The sequence below is a fragment of the Myotis nattereri genome (genome assembly GCF_964212035.1).
Source record: "Myotis nattereri genome assembly, chromosome: 3".
NCBI lineage: Eukaryota > Metazoa > Chordata > Mammalia > Chiroptera > Vespertilionidae > Myotis > Myotis nattereri.
The window spans coordinates 80,961,219-80,975,266 of record NC_138077.1 but is presented as its reverse complement, the minus strand read 5'-3'; the positions used below and the strand labels follow the sequence as shown (position 1 = coordinate 80,975,266).

Genomic DNA, 14,048 nt, shown 5'->3' with positions numbered 1-14,048 from the left:
TCTGCATCCTTTCCCACATTTCTACCTATTTATAAATTTTATTTTTAACAGATTGAAAATGCATTTACTGGGTTGCCGGGCTATAAGGACATCCGTGTACTTGAATTCAGGTAAATAGACTTACTCTAAAAATGCACTCTTTATTTTAAGTGGACTATCCTGTTGGGTATGTTATATACACAACAATAGTTTAAAATGACTCAAATGCTGTCATTCAGTGCTATTTCTAGCAAATGTATATTCCTATTGTTAGTATTTCAGGTGAGGAAACTGAGTTACAAAAAGGCAAAATAATGTACTCAAGGGACATACTGGATCTGTAGTGGGGCCAGGGTAAGAATTGGGAAGTCATGTCCCCCGCTTGCTGCCGGCATGTTGCACTGCTTTTATTTGGCACCGAGGGGAGCCTGACGTCAGATTAGATGTGACCTCCAGGTCCGACTAAAGCTTGTCCAGGTCTCACTGAGGTGAGTGGTGTCTTGGTGTAAGGCCACTCTGCACTCACCTTCTTTTCAAACATGACAGTTGTGAGTCAGAGATCTCTTTGGAGGCATTTCTTCCCTGCTCAGACCCACTGCATGACACTGGTGACGTTTATTGAGTGAGTACTTTGTATTAGGCACCTCATCTCCTGAGCCCACTTAATCTCCACCCCCCTCAGAATGCATATTATTATCAATACTCATTTCACAGAGCAGCAAACAGGTTTAAAGGGATGAAGTTTTAGCCCAGAGTCAGAGAACCTGTGAATTAGCTTGTAAATTTGAAGCTAAGTGTCTGTCTGAACCTCCATTCCAGATCCAGCACTTTGAAGGTTGGAGCCTCTGGGGGAGTGCTGTGGCCCAGCAGTGGGTGCAGTGGACTCTGAGCAGGGGCACTGGGTCACCTTGCAGCATCATTAACAGGGTCAACATCTTAACTGTGGCATAGTCTTGTCACAGCTTCTGGGTTTACCAGAAATTACAGCAATCACTCACATAGCATTTACAGTGTACCAGGCTGTCTATCTATATTAATTCATTTAACCCCAACAGCCATGCTATGAGATAGTTATTACCCCGTTGTTTCTGATATGTAAAACAGAGCCCAGGAAATTTACATAGTTTGCCTGAGGACACTCAGCTATTATTGGTGCAGGGCAGAGGGCAAGCATGATAAATTGACCTTCCATCTATCCTCACACCACAACCAGTCTCTCCACTAGAACCTTAGTGCTTTTTCACAGAATACCACCTCCAGATGTGCCTAAAGCTCCCCTGAGAACATGAGGCCTTGGGGACCCCCTCACTTGGCAGCACAGGGAAGGCAAGGTAGCCTTCGGAGTCAATGTTCCTGAGTGCAAACCCTGCCTTTGGCACTTCTGGCTGGATGGTTTTGGGTAAATTACCAAGTCTTAACTTCTCATTTACATAAAAAAGACAATTTACCTACTAATCCTGCTTTATTAAATAATACTTTCAAAATACTTGAAATGATTTAGGTTTTTTTGTCCCTCAGCTTCTTGACCTGTAAAATGGGGGTACTAATGATCCTTAATAAATCTTAATGAGGATTAATTGAAATAACTTTTGCAAAATGCTTAGTGTAGTTCCCGGCACATGGGAAATTCTTAATAGAACTTAATAGTGTCTGTTACATAAAGTCAATAAATATTAAAGGCACTATCCTATAAGTCAGTCAGTCCTGACCTTTCCCAGCCTCTTAGCACCTTACTGTATGTTGCCTGATTTGGTTTTTATTGATTTCAATACTACACAGCACATCGCATCTCCCCAACAGTGTTCCTAGTTTTGTTAATGCCAACTACTGGAGTCTCCTGTTGACCGACTGAAAAAGTTTATTTATAAAGAGATAACCTTATATGAACTCTTTTAAAAGTATTTAATAAAGTTTAAAGATAGTAAAGACTTTTAAAATGGAACACTTTCTCCTCCTTTGCTCGCTTCCTTCAATCCACAGGAATTTGTCAGCTTCTGATACTATGCAAGCATTTTCACTTAAAGAAACATTTCAGAGGAAATATATTAAGAACTTGTACTTTGATGCATGATGTGACAAATACAATTTTAAAATTGTGCTTAACACTTTTTTTTTTCCAGGTCCCCCGAGGAAAATGGCAGGTAAGGTACTTTTTAGTACTTTCTGTACTTTCCAATGAATGAGGAGTTAGTTTAGAAAATGTGGTAGAACTAGGTTTAAGGGAGCATAGCTCAATTCTCTTATGACTTCCAGTATCAGTGTCCATCTCTGTACAGATCAGGGGTTGACAAAAGTTTTCTGTTAAGGCTTAGATAGTAAATATTTAAAACTTTTTAGGCCATATGGTCTCCATTGGCAGCTACTCATCTCTGCTACTATCAGATGAAAGTAGATATTGGCGAGATATTGAAAACAAATAAGTGTGGCTGTGTTTTAATATATCTTAATTTATGGACACTGAAATATAAATTTCATATAATTTTCACATGTCACAAAATATTGGTCTTTTGATTTTTTTCAACCATTTAAAAACATACGATCCGTTAATTCAGTGACAGTAGGCTGGATGTAGCTTGCAGGCAGTAGTTTACAGACCTCTGTTATAGACTGAATACTGACAAGTACTTTTAAATAGAGGGAACGCCCTGGCTGGTTTGTTAGAGTGTTGGCCCTTGGACTGAAGGGTCTTGGGTTTGATTCCTGGTTGCATGTTCCCCAGCCCCAGTAGGGGTGCAAATGGGAGGCAACCAATTGATGTCTCTCTCTCTCTGCATCTCTCTCTCCTCCCTCCCTTCCACTCCCCTAGAAATCAATAGAGAAAATATCCTCAGGTGAGGATTAAAAAACAAAAAGAGGGTGGGGCAAAAGTAGGTTTATAGTTGTATGTGAAACAGAGTTTATTCTTGTATTATTATTATTCATTAATTATGGCATTATTTTCATATGGACAACTGTAAACCTATTCCTGCCGCACTCAGTATGGAGATACTTAATTTAAAATAGGAATAAAAACTTGCATTAATTTAATACTTTCAAGTATTCTATGCATCCAATAATATAATCGAGTGTCACTTTAAAGTGGTAAATGAAGGGAAGAAAGCAGATCTCTATAAGAGTTCATTTGCAAAAACAGCTGCTCTCTAGAATTTCTTAGAGGACGCATGTGTAATAATAAAAAAAGCATAGTCAATACCCCTTGTGAAGGTTGCTTGTCATTTTTTGCCTTTGGGTTCCATATTTATTGAACATTCACTTTCTCTTGGAAGATTGACAAGTATAGTCTAGAATTTATGAAGTATATTCATAGGCTAAATGTGGGCATGTTTAGAGATACAGTAATACTCCTTCATTGTAATTAATACCTTATATTTGGAGAGGGCATTTTAACTTCCTAATTTTCATTTATATCATTTTAGAAAGTATTAATACGTGCCTACAAATTAGGTAAACCCTTTGTCTACAAAAATTAGTGACTGTTGGTCTCCACTCTCTAGGAACACAGTCTAATGAAAAGCGCTTTTAGAGATATGTCAAAGTACTGGTTCTTTCATTTTTTTTTCATCTAACTCTCTTGTATCCCTGTGAGATAGTGAAAATGAGAATTAACATTCATTCTATTTTGGTGCTGAGGAAATTTTGCCTCAGGGAGGCAAATTGATTTGCCATATGTTACATGACTGTATATCTGATATTTTGACTAAGGGAATCAGAATGTGGGTTTCTGTACTGAGTATGTGTAAACTGCTGTGTGTGTGTTTGTTATAGGCACATTTGTTGATTATTTGTACTCAACTGAAAAGCCTGATTATGGGTGATTAGAATTTAAAACAACCCAAACTCTGATGCTACCCTATGACCAAAAGAATGGTTGCTGAGTGCTAAGTTCTCTCTAGGGATACAGACAACAATTCAATATGAAGCCATTAGATTTTATGATAAAATTGTTAACTTAAGTGCAGTTTCCAAAATTGTCAAGTGTTAGGTAGTTAATGACATTTATTCGTAACTGTTCAGTATACTTTTATTCTGAGCTGTGTATGAGTAAAAGTGTGGTGCAGAAATAGTCTATTTATATAATATATAATCTCTTTATAAACATGTATAAATGTTACATGTTATAAACATAACATAACAAAATATTATAAACATAAACATTTACATGCACATGAAATTTCTATTTGCTTTGTACCCCTTTCAAGATGCACACATTATTTTAAGTTGGTAGGGCTCATTTGAAGTGAATCAACAAAATATTTGCCTGGTGTACACACTTCAAATATTCAGCTCCAGACTTCATAAGTGTGCATCTTCTTCCTAATAGAAGTTTTATAAAAGGAAGGATATCTAAGTTTCTCTGAAAAATCTTTATTTTGGTGACCTTAATGAGATGTGATTGCATTATTTTTTCTATTTAAAATCTGCACATGTCAAACAGCCAACAAGGGCATTTGAGGTGAGAGAATGAGAAAGGGAAAATTTCACCTCCACATGATTCAAATCTCTGGAAATAGCTGTCAGACAGAGAAACTTTCCTCTTGGAAGCAGCTGATTCAGTCTAGGTTGGAAGATGAAGGATGATGGTGGTTGGTTCCTTGGAGTTGTTAGCGCCGAGAGCCAGCAGAGCCTTCTTCAGTCAGATACTGCTTTTGGCTCTTTCAGTCTGTCCCTCATCATGAGAAATCTCCGTGCTCCCTTTGCCACGCCGGAACTCAGTCTGTTCTGGGTCATAGGAAAGTTCCTGGCTCTGAGAATAGATGGTTTCCTCGTATCTCAAGCCTTTCTTTGAGTTCTCTTTCCAGGATAAAAACATGGTAATAAATTGTAGCATCTCTCTGAGGATTTTATCTTCTTTAATGAATTTATCCTCACTAGATCTGGTAGATTATAATAGAAATGTTCTTTTTAGATGTTCAAGGGAAACATTTGGGAAACAAATTTTGCCAATAAAAAGTTAGGCTAGTAATCTAACCTAGACTGCCTAATTTACATAGCTTTCTTGATGCAGGAATATTTCTCTTGATCTTCTCCATATGATATTTATAAGTCATGCAAGGCATATCATAGGCTCCTAATAAAGGCTTGCTTCTCCTTCTCTGATTTTCTTATAGCCCAGAAACCAACTCAAGTGCTAACCGGTTCAGCCTTTACTATCTTCTCCATTTTCCCCTCGTCACTTTTTCCTGTCCTAGAGCCATGATAACATGTTAATATGTTGTGCAAAGACCCCAACGAGAAGCTCATCTTCCTGGAGATGGGGGCGTGGTCCATTCCACTGAGATTGGGAGAGTGTGCACATTCTCACAGCGCTGTGCTCTGGCTGTGAGCAATGCCCCCAGGTGATTACTCACAACACACTTGTATGAAGGTAATACATATGCTCTTTAGGGTAAAAAATTACTCCTATTTAGAGACCGAAAATCCTTTGGATTAAGTCAGGAGTACCACATACTGTCATTTATTTGCTTATATTAGTGAATACAATTGACCATTTGTTTGTTTCATTACTTTCAAATATATTTATTGAATTACTATGAGCCAGGCATTTTGCTAGATGCTTGGGACACATATGGTGTAGTGAGTTCTGACCAGTAGGTGTCCCTCTTACTGTTTTATTCCACCTTGGAGCCATCCTTTGGTTATTTTAATATATTTTACTGAAGTTATTTCTTTACGAAAAAGATCAGGAATTACCCTTGAATCAACATATTCTGACATGGGGAAAATTAAGTGGTTGAGGGATGCTAGATGACAAGCAGATGTCTCACCACTTAGAGCATCAGGTGTCAAAGTGCTCAGTCACCATGTTAAAGTGCCCAAACCACCCCATTGGAGGCGGCAGCTTATTGGGAGGAAACCTCACTGAAGTTACTCAGAGTGAGAAGTTCAAAGAGGCCTGGCTGCTTGAAGAATGGCAGGGAAGGATGTCACCTTCATGGCATCCCCTGCAGTCCAGGATGTGCTCTGCAGCAAGCAGCCCAAGGACAGGTCCTGCACCGCCAGGGCTCCGAAGGAGAGGTCTCTTAAGACCAATTCATGCTTACCAAACCACAAAACACACTGCATTCTCTAGGATGCCAGCTGATGTATTTAAAATGAGAAATATATCTGCCAATTGACCAATTATTGCATTGGCTGGCTCATGCATTCTTTTTCTATAGGAGCATATGTAGGAAGTTATAATCAAAAGTTTCCTTTGCAAACTTGAAATCCGGAAAAGGAAGTTGGTGATTTTAGTGGCCAGTATCATCAAGCCATGCCAGCCTATTGTAGCTGTCTGCAGCCTAGGGATCTGTCTTCTGAGGAAGCCACAATACACTGGTGAGAAGAATTCTCCTCAATAGTAACGCAAGTTAATTGACTAATTCCCTTTTTCCTTGACTTCATGAGACCATTGTCATTATGTTGATACTTTTTCTTTAGATATGTTAATACCTCGATTAGGATGCAGTTCTCTTTTTATATTCAGACTAGAGGCCTGGTGCATGAGATTCGTGCACTGGAGGGGTCCCTCAGCCCAGCCTGTGTCCTCTCACAGTCCGGGATCCCTCTCGCAGTCCGGGGCTTTTGCAGTTCGGGGCCCCTCGCTCCTTACTGCCCGCCTGCAGCGGAGGAAGAGGCTCCTGCCACCACCACTTTGCTCGCCAGCCGTGAGCCTGGCTTCTGGCTGAGCAGCGCTCCCGCTGGGGGAGTGCACTGACCACCAGGGGGCAGCTCCTGCATTGAGCATCTGCCCCCTGGTGGTCAGTGTGCATCATAGCGACCAGTCATTCCACCGTTTGGTTGATTTGCATATTAGCCTTTTATTATATAGTATGACTATAGATAGAAACTCAAGAAGAGACTGAAAGGCAGTCACTGTAAACAAAATCTTTATACAAAACAACAAAGGCTATAATCAAGGACCATATAAGGATATATAAGTAAGTTAAGAGGAAGGACTTAATTTATTTTTATGCTCTGATTTGGGAATCATTTTGCTCCTACAGAATGGTGATGGAAACCATGCTTTCTGAGACTCTCCCTCCAGGTCTAATGCTTGTTCTCCTGGGTTCATAGTCCTTCTTTTGTGCTTCCTTAGAAGGTCCTCACCTGTTGTCTCTTTTCATCCATAGGGGCACAGATGTTCACTATGCAGTCACTTTCAGTGGAGAGGCCATCAGCAATACCACCTGGGACCTAATCAGCCTTCACTCCAACAAGGTGGAAAACCATGGTCAGGTGGAACTGGATGATAGGCCCACTGCCGTTTATACAATCAGTAACTTCAGAGGTTATATTGCTGAGACCCTGCATCACAATGTTCTGCTGGGCAACTCCTCTTTGAATCCAGATCCTGGCTCCCTTCAGCTCATCAACGGTGAGTTTCATAACAATCATGAAGTCCTCTATAGTTTTAGTTCCTTTCCTAGTATGCTCTGGTGAAATGAATTTCCCTAAATATACGTGGTTCTGAGCATTCTCTAGACCAGTGGTTCTTTTTTTAAAAAAATATATTTTATTGATTTTTTCACAGAGAGGAAGGGAGAGGGATAGAGAGTTAGAAACATCAATGAGAGAGAAACATCGATGAGCTGCCTCTTGCACACCCCCTACTGGGGATGTGCCCACGACCAAGGTACATGCCCTTGACCGGAATCGAACCCGGGACCCTTGAGTCCGCTGGCCGACGCTCTATCCACTGAGCCAAACTGGTCAGGGCTAGACCAGTGGTTCTTAATCTTGGCTGCACATTAGAATCATCCCTGCAGCCCAGAAATCAGGATTTTAAAAAGATTCCCAGGTGATTCTAATGTGCAGTCAAGGTTGAGAACCGCTGCTCTAGACTGAACGAGATAGGAGCCATCCTAAGCTGATTGGAATGTTAGCCATGTACAACTTGGGATGGATTAATCAAGGGCTCTCTGGAATATTTGTAGATGGAAGGCCACTCTGTGGAGAACAGCATGATATTTAGAAATAGTTTAGAGCTATGGAAGCAAACTATAAGAAAAAGTCAAGAAGTACCTGGAAGTATGAATTGAAATAGGCTGTAGTGCTGCCCCGACAACCAAGACATCAACTCTCCAGAGGCAGGTCAGCTGTAAAGGCTTAAAAGCCAGAGAGCAGAAGAGAAGGAGCAGCTCAGGGAAGCTGCTGGAAGACCCTGGGAAAGAAGAACTGAGACTGGGTGCTGGGCAGGATCCCAGAGAATCCCACACTAAGTTTGAGTTCAGGCGGCTGTATAGGTCCAGTGATGACCCAAAATCAACAGGTGGATCTGGGTCAGCCAGGAGGGGCTGGCTACTCTGAGTTTGTTTGTTTGTTTGTTTATTTATTTATTTAATCCTCCCTCAAAAATATTCCATTGATTTTTAGAGAGAGTGGAAGGAAGGGGGAGAGACAGAGAGAGAAACATCTATGTGAGAGAGACACATCGATTGGTTGCCTCCCGCACATGCCCTGCCTGGGCCAGGGATCGAGCCTGCAGCTGAGGTATGACTGGTATCGAACCTATCACCCTTCAGTTTGTGGGCTGGTGCTCTAACCACTGAGAAACTGGCTAGGGGGGACTACTCTGAGTTTGAGTGACCTAGTCAGGAGTGACCTAGTCAACCTGGGACAGAGCTTGCTGAGTCCAGAGCTTAATGCATCAGGGACGTGGCGCCCTGTTAACTTGCTACTTCCTTTTACTTCTCCACAGTTTCTTCACTTGGTAGTTGAACTTTTAAAATGTCCAGAGTATATTTTATTGAAGCGACCCCCATAGGATAAATACCAGCTGCTAAGGAGGAAAATCCACAAGTGGGAGGCAATACTAACAACGATGCATGTTTACAGCCTCTCCAACTGCTACATAACCCGAGGGGAAAAGAAGCCTCTATATTTTTAGGCAGCTACCACCTAGGCCTCGTGTGTGTGTGTGTGTGTGTGTGTGTGTGTGTGTGTGTGTGTGTGTGTGTGTAGACAAATAGAAGCAGACACAAGGGAGAAAAAGAAAAGAGAGAGAAAACATTTTAACAAAATTTTACTCTGTATAATATAATTCCTTACTTCCTAAATAAGATATTTTTTGCTCTGGCTGGGTAGTTCAGTTGTTTACAGCCTTGTTCCCATATGCCAAGGTTGCAGATTTGATCCTGATTAGGATGCATTAACGAAGTAACCCAGTTTTCAAAGGTACTTTCTGCTAGAAAGGAAATAGTTTTGCATAATTTTTTCCATTGTTAGCATCAATGCATTAATAAGTGGAACAATTGATCAATGTTTCTCTCTCTCTCTCTCTCTCTCTCTCTCTCTCTCTCTCCCCCCCAAATTAATAAAAACCCCCCCACAAAAACAAAAGATATCTTTTGAGGAACTAAGCTAAAACTTTGAATTCTGTTTCAATAACATAATTGAAAAAATAGGCTGCTGAACTGATGTCTCTTTAATGAACCAGTATGCTGAGACAGGACCACAGAGTGGGCTCGACTTTATTTGGGTTACCTAGGACTTTTTAAAAAAATATTTAAGAATACATTTTATTCTTAAATACATTCTGAGAAGCTACATTCTTCTTCTTCTTTTTTTAAAATCCTCACTTGAGGATATTTTTCCATTGATTTTTAGAGTGAGTGGGAGAGGGAAGACAGAGAGAAATATTGATGTGAGAGAAACACATCGATTGGTTGCCTCCTGCATGAGACCCGACCAGGGCCCCGGTGGAGGAGGAGCCTGCAACCAAGGTATGTGCCTTTGACAGTAATCAAACCCAGGACCCTTTGGTCTGCAGGTTGATGGTCTATCCACTGAGCTAAACCAGCTAGGGTTGAGAAGTTACGTTCTTCAATGGGGACAAATAAAATAGCTGAACATTTTATCTTTTTTATTGTTTAAAGTGTTACATATGTCTCCATCCCCCCTCCCCCGCTGCCACTGACCACCCCACTGGCCACTCCCACCCCCGAGGGCATGCCACCACTGCCCCAGTGTCTGTGTCCATCGGTTATGCTAATATGTATGCATACAAGTCCTTTGGTTGATCCCAAACCTCCTCTTCCCCTGCTATTTGTCTCTGGATCTATTTTTGTTCAGTTTATGTTGATTATTATATCCCACATATGAGTGAGATCCTTTCTCTGACTGGCTTATTTTGCTTAGCATAATGCGCTCCAGTTCCATCCATGCTATTGCAAATGGTAAAAGTTCCTTCTTTTTCCCCCCCATCTTTTGATAGTTTTGTTTTTCTTTATTGATTAAGGTATTACATATGTGTCCTTATCCCCCATTGACCTCCCAACTCCACCACCCCCCCGCCCACTCATGCCCTCACCCCCCTGGTGTCAGTGTCCATTGGTTTGGCTTATATGCATGCATACAAGTCCTTTAGTTGATCTTTCCCCCTTACACCCACCCTCCCCTGTCTTCCCTCTGGGGTTTGAGCATCTGATCAATGCTTCTCTGTCTTTGGATCTGTTTTTGTTCATCAGTTTATGCTCTTCATTATATTCTACAAATGAGTGAGATCATGTGGTATTTTTCTTTCATTGACTGTCTTATTTCACTTAGCATAATGCTCTCCAGTTCCATCCATGCTGTTGCAAATGGTAAGAATACCTTCTTTTTCATAGCAGCATAGTATTCCATTGTGTAGATGTACCACAGTTTTCTAATCCACTCATCTGCTCATGGGCACTTGGGCTGTTTCCAAATCTTAGCTATTGTAAATTGTGCTGCTATGAACATAGGGGTGCATATGTCCTTTCTGATTGGTGTTTCTGATTTCTTGGGACATATTCACAGAAGTGTGGATTACTGGGTCAAATGGGGGTTCCATTTACAATTTTTTGAGGAAACTCCATACTGTTTTCTTGCTGGTGGGATGCAGACTGGTGCAGCCACTATAGATGTACATTTCAATTACTCAAAATTTTGTTCCTAAAATCTATTTCTATTGTCATGACAACTTCAGAGTTCTGAATGGCATAGCTTTCTAGGTAACTTGGTCATAATCTCATAAGATATGTTCATCTTGATTTTCTAGTGCTTGTTGTCCATAGAAGACAAGATAACTGTATACAAACTGAAAAAGGGTTTTGGAAAATACTTAAACCAAATAGGATTTTTGGCTTTTGATTAACTCCTCTATGTCAGGCCAGTAAGAGCAGGTGAATAACGAGAGATTCTGCTTTTGTTTTTGATTTATATACTAGCTCACTTTCCTGGCAAACCCTTCTTTTTAGTTTCTTGATTCCCTCTCCCATTTCGGGAAAATTAATTTATACTTTGTCTATATGTGTATGTGTGTGTGTATATATATATATATATATATATATATATATTAGAGACCCAGTGCACGAATTTGTGCATGGATGGGATCCCTTGGGGTGACCTGCGGAGATCAGGCTCCAGCTCATGTTCCCAGCCTCGCAGCCCCGCAGCCCCACCTGGCACCCCGCCTTGGCCTGGTGCTGCCCCCTCACCTGCTCCACCATCCTGCCTGCGGGGTGCTTGGAAGCAGCCCCGCCCCCTGCTGCCGCTGCTGGTCGCTGTCTACAAGGTGATTGGTGGGGCAGTTGGGCCCTGGTTGCATCTGTCTTGTCCTGCTCCACCTGCTCCACCATCCCACCGTGGTCCCGCTCTCATCAGGGCCTATTGGGGCAGGCAGCGCTTCCATGCCGCCCGCTGCCAGTGCTGCATAACCGACACCCGCCATGTTCCACGTCGCCCCTTGGTGGTCAGCGCATGTCATAGTGAGTGGTTGAACTCCTGGTCTCCTGGTAGAAAGGACTGCCTGAGGGGACAATTTACATATTAGGCTTTTATTATATAGGATATTGTGTGTGTGTGTGTGTGTGTGTGTGTGTGTCCCTCATGAATTTATCTCTGACATATGAAATACTTCCACAAAAAAACTTAGCCTTATTAATATTTATAGCCTTCACTTCATCAAAGTCTGTAGTAACTAGTAAGGGTTCAGTAAATTTTTGTTGAATTAAATTATACAATCTACTCTCTTTAATATTGGTATAGTGATAAACTCTCTGGTCTCCTAGTCCATTTTTCAAAGGTACTTTCTGCCAGAAAGGAAATAGTTTTGCATAATTTTCTCTTTTGTTAGCATCAATCAAATGAGTTGGAGTTTCAGTTCAATTTTCTTATCAAAATGGAAAAAAAAAATCAATTTTAACAACAACTGCTTCATAGGAATCTTAAAAAGAGTAAAAACTGCTTCAGAAAGAAAAAGAAATAATATAGGAGTGTCCTAAATGTCATAATGGGAAGAACATTTATTTTATGCTAGAGTCTCTTAATTCAGACAGATGGTGCTAATGTAAGTAAAACATCTGAATAAAGTTGCAAGCATTTTCTAAGCAAGTCTCCCTTATCTGTTCTGCCGAAATCTAAACTGTAAAAAGGAAAAACGTGGTATTTAGTTGTCCCTAAACCTCAAGTACAATAGTGTCTCAATTAAAAATGTTCCTGAATATTGTTTTTCTTTAGTGAGAGGAGTTTTTCTTCCCCACACTGAAGACCCGGTTTGGAACCCCCAAAGTGCAAGTCTTCCGGCAACCCCACCATCTGTTCTGGTAAGTGTGTTTCTACATTATATGCCTAGAACCAGGCCCTCAAGCTTCTTCTCTTCTTTGCACACTCCCCTGCTTACTTTGGCATCATGAATTTCCCAAATATTCTCTTACCTCATCCCTGGGACATTATTCTTAGTTGTCAGCTCTTGGGTCCCAAGTATTGGGTTAGAAAATGTAAACTTTCTGCAGCACTTAAATGAAATCCACACCTTCGGCACTGCCAAACTCCACACAGGGAAGAAAACTTATTTATGGCTCATACTTGTTTGGATATAATTAAGCTCTAAGTGCCCATTGAGTTGCTCTCTAAAAGATACACGGAACTAGTTTTTATAGTCAAGACTATAAAGTGATGTACATGGGTACAGAGTATAGATAGATTTTTGTTCTAAGGGTTGTATTGAAGAAATAGTTTAGATTCTACAACATAAAGGGCAATATGTGTATGAAAATGAGAGAAGGAAGAGTGAAAACATTGGCTAGCTGACAAGTGACAGGGACTCTAAATCAGGCCTCCTTTTAACTTGGGCTAAAAACAGCAGGATTGGCCCTAGCCAGTTTGGCTCAGTGGATAGAGCATCGGCCTGCGGACTGAAGGGTCCCAGGTTCGATTCCGGTCGGGAGCATGTGCCTTGGTTGTGGGCACATCCCCAGTAGAGGGTGTGCAGGAGGCAGCTGATCAATGTTTCTCTCTCATCGATGCTCCTAACTCTCCATCCTTCTCCCATCCTCTCTGTGAAAAATCAATAAAATATATCTTTAAAAAACAACAACAAAAAACAGCAGGATTTGTACAGAAACAGCATATAACGGAATTTCCTTTTTGTTCTTACCACCCAACTCCCCTGGCACGCCTCTACCCCCTCCAAGCCGCCACTTGCCACTTTATAGGGAGGCATCCAGAAGAAAAGACAGTGGCTTCCTCAGGTGCAGTGAAAACAACAATGACAACAGCCCAATCACAACCACACTAGACGCTCACCTGTCCAAAAGGAGCACATGGTCTTTTCTTTTTTGGTTGATCCTCATCCACGGGTATATAAGTATTTTTTTCACTGATTTTTAGAGTGGAAGGGAGGGGAGGAGGAGGAGAGAGGGAGGAAGAGAGAGAGAAAGGAAACATAGATGTGAGAGAGATACATTGATTGGTTGACTGGGGCCAGATCAGACCTGCAACCCAGGTACATGCCCTTGACCCAGAATTGAACCCAAGACCCTTTGGTGCACAGGTTGACTCTCTAATCACTGAGCACACCAGCCAGGGTGAGCACATGACCTTCTATTATCACATAGATGCAGGAGGAAGACTCCCTTCTACAGGGATTGGCATCAGATATTACATTCACTTGGTGCTTATTTATTCATTTGTTCATTCTTTCAAATTTATTTATTTTGTGCTTTTAATGTGCCAAGTGCTGAGAAAACTGAGATGAATAAGGTGTGGCCTTGCCTACAAGAAGTTTCCAGTCTGGCGGTAGTAGAGAGACTTCTACACAAATAAAGTGACGCTATCCTAGCAGT

The 14,048-nt window shown here is 41.2% G+C and overlaps 1 protein-coding gene across 1 annotated transcript in view; it reads left to right on the top strand.

The window, feature by feature from the left end:
• The window catches only part of IMPG2 (interphotoreceptor matrix proteoglycan 2), a gene marked incomplete at both ends in the record, with an annotated part of 80,325 nt that overhangs the window by 47,942 nt on the left and 18,335 nt on the right, over positions 1 to 14,048 (top strand). The window contains 4 exons of the mRNA XM_081086737.1: positions 52 to 110; positions 2,100 to 2,120; positions 7,092 to 7,336; positions 12,442 to 12,527. Of these exons, the coding sequence (XP_080942863.1) occupies positions 52 to 110; positions 2,100 to 2,120; positions 7,092 to 7,336; positions 12,442 to 12,527 (411 nt within the window). The remainder of the gene's footprint in view (positions 1 to 51; positions 111 to 2,099; positions 2,121 to 7,091; positions 7,337 to 12,441; positions 12,528 to 14,048) is intronic.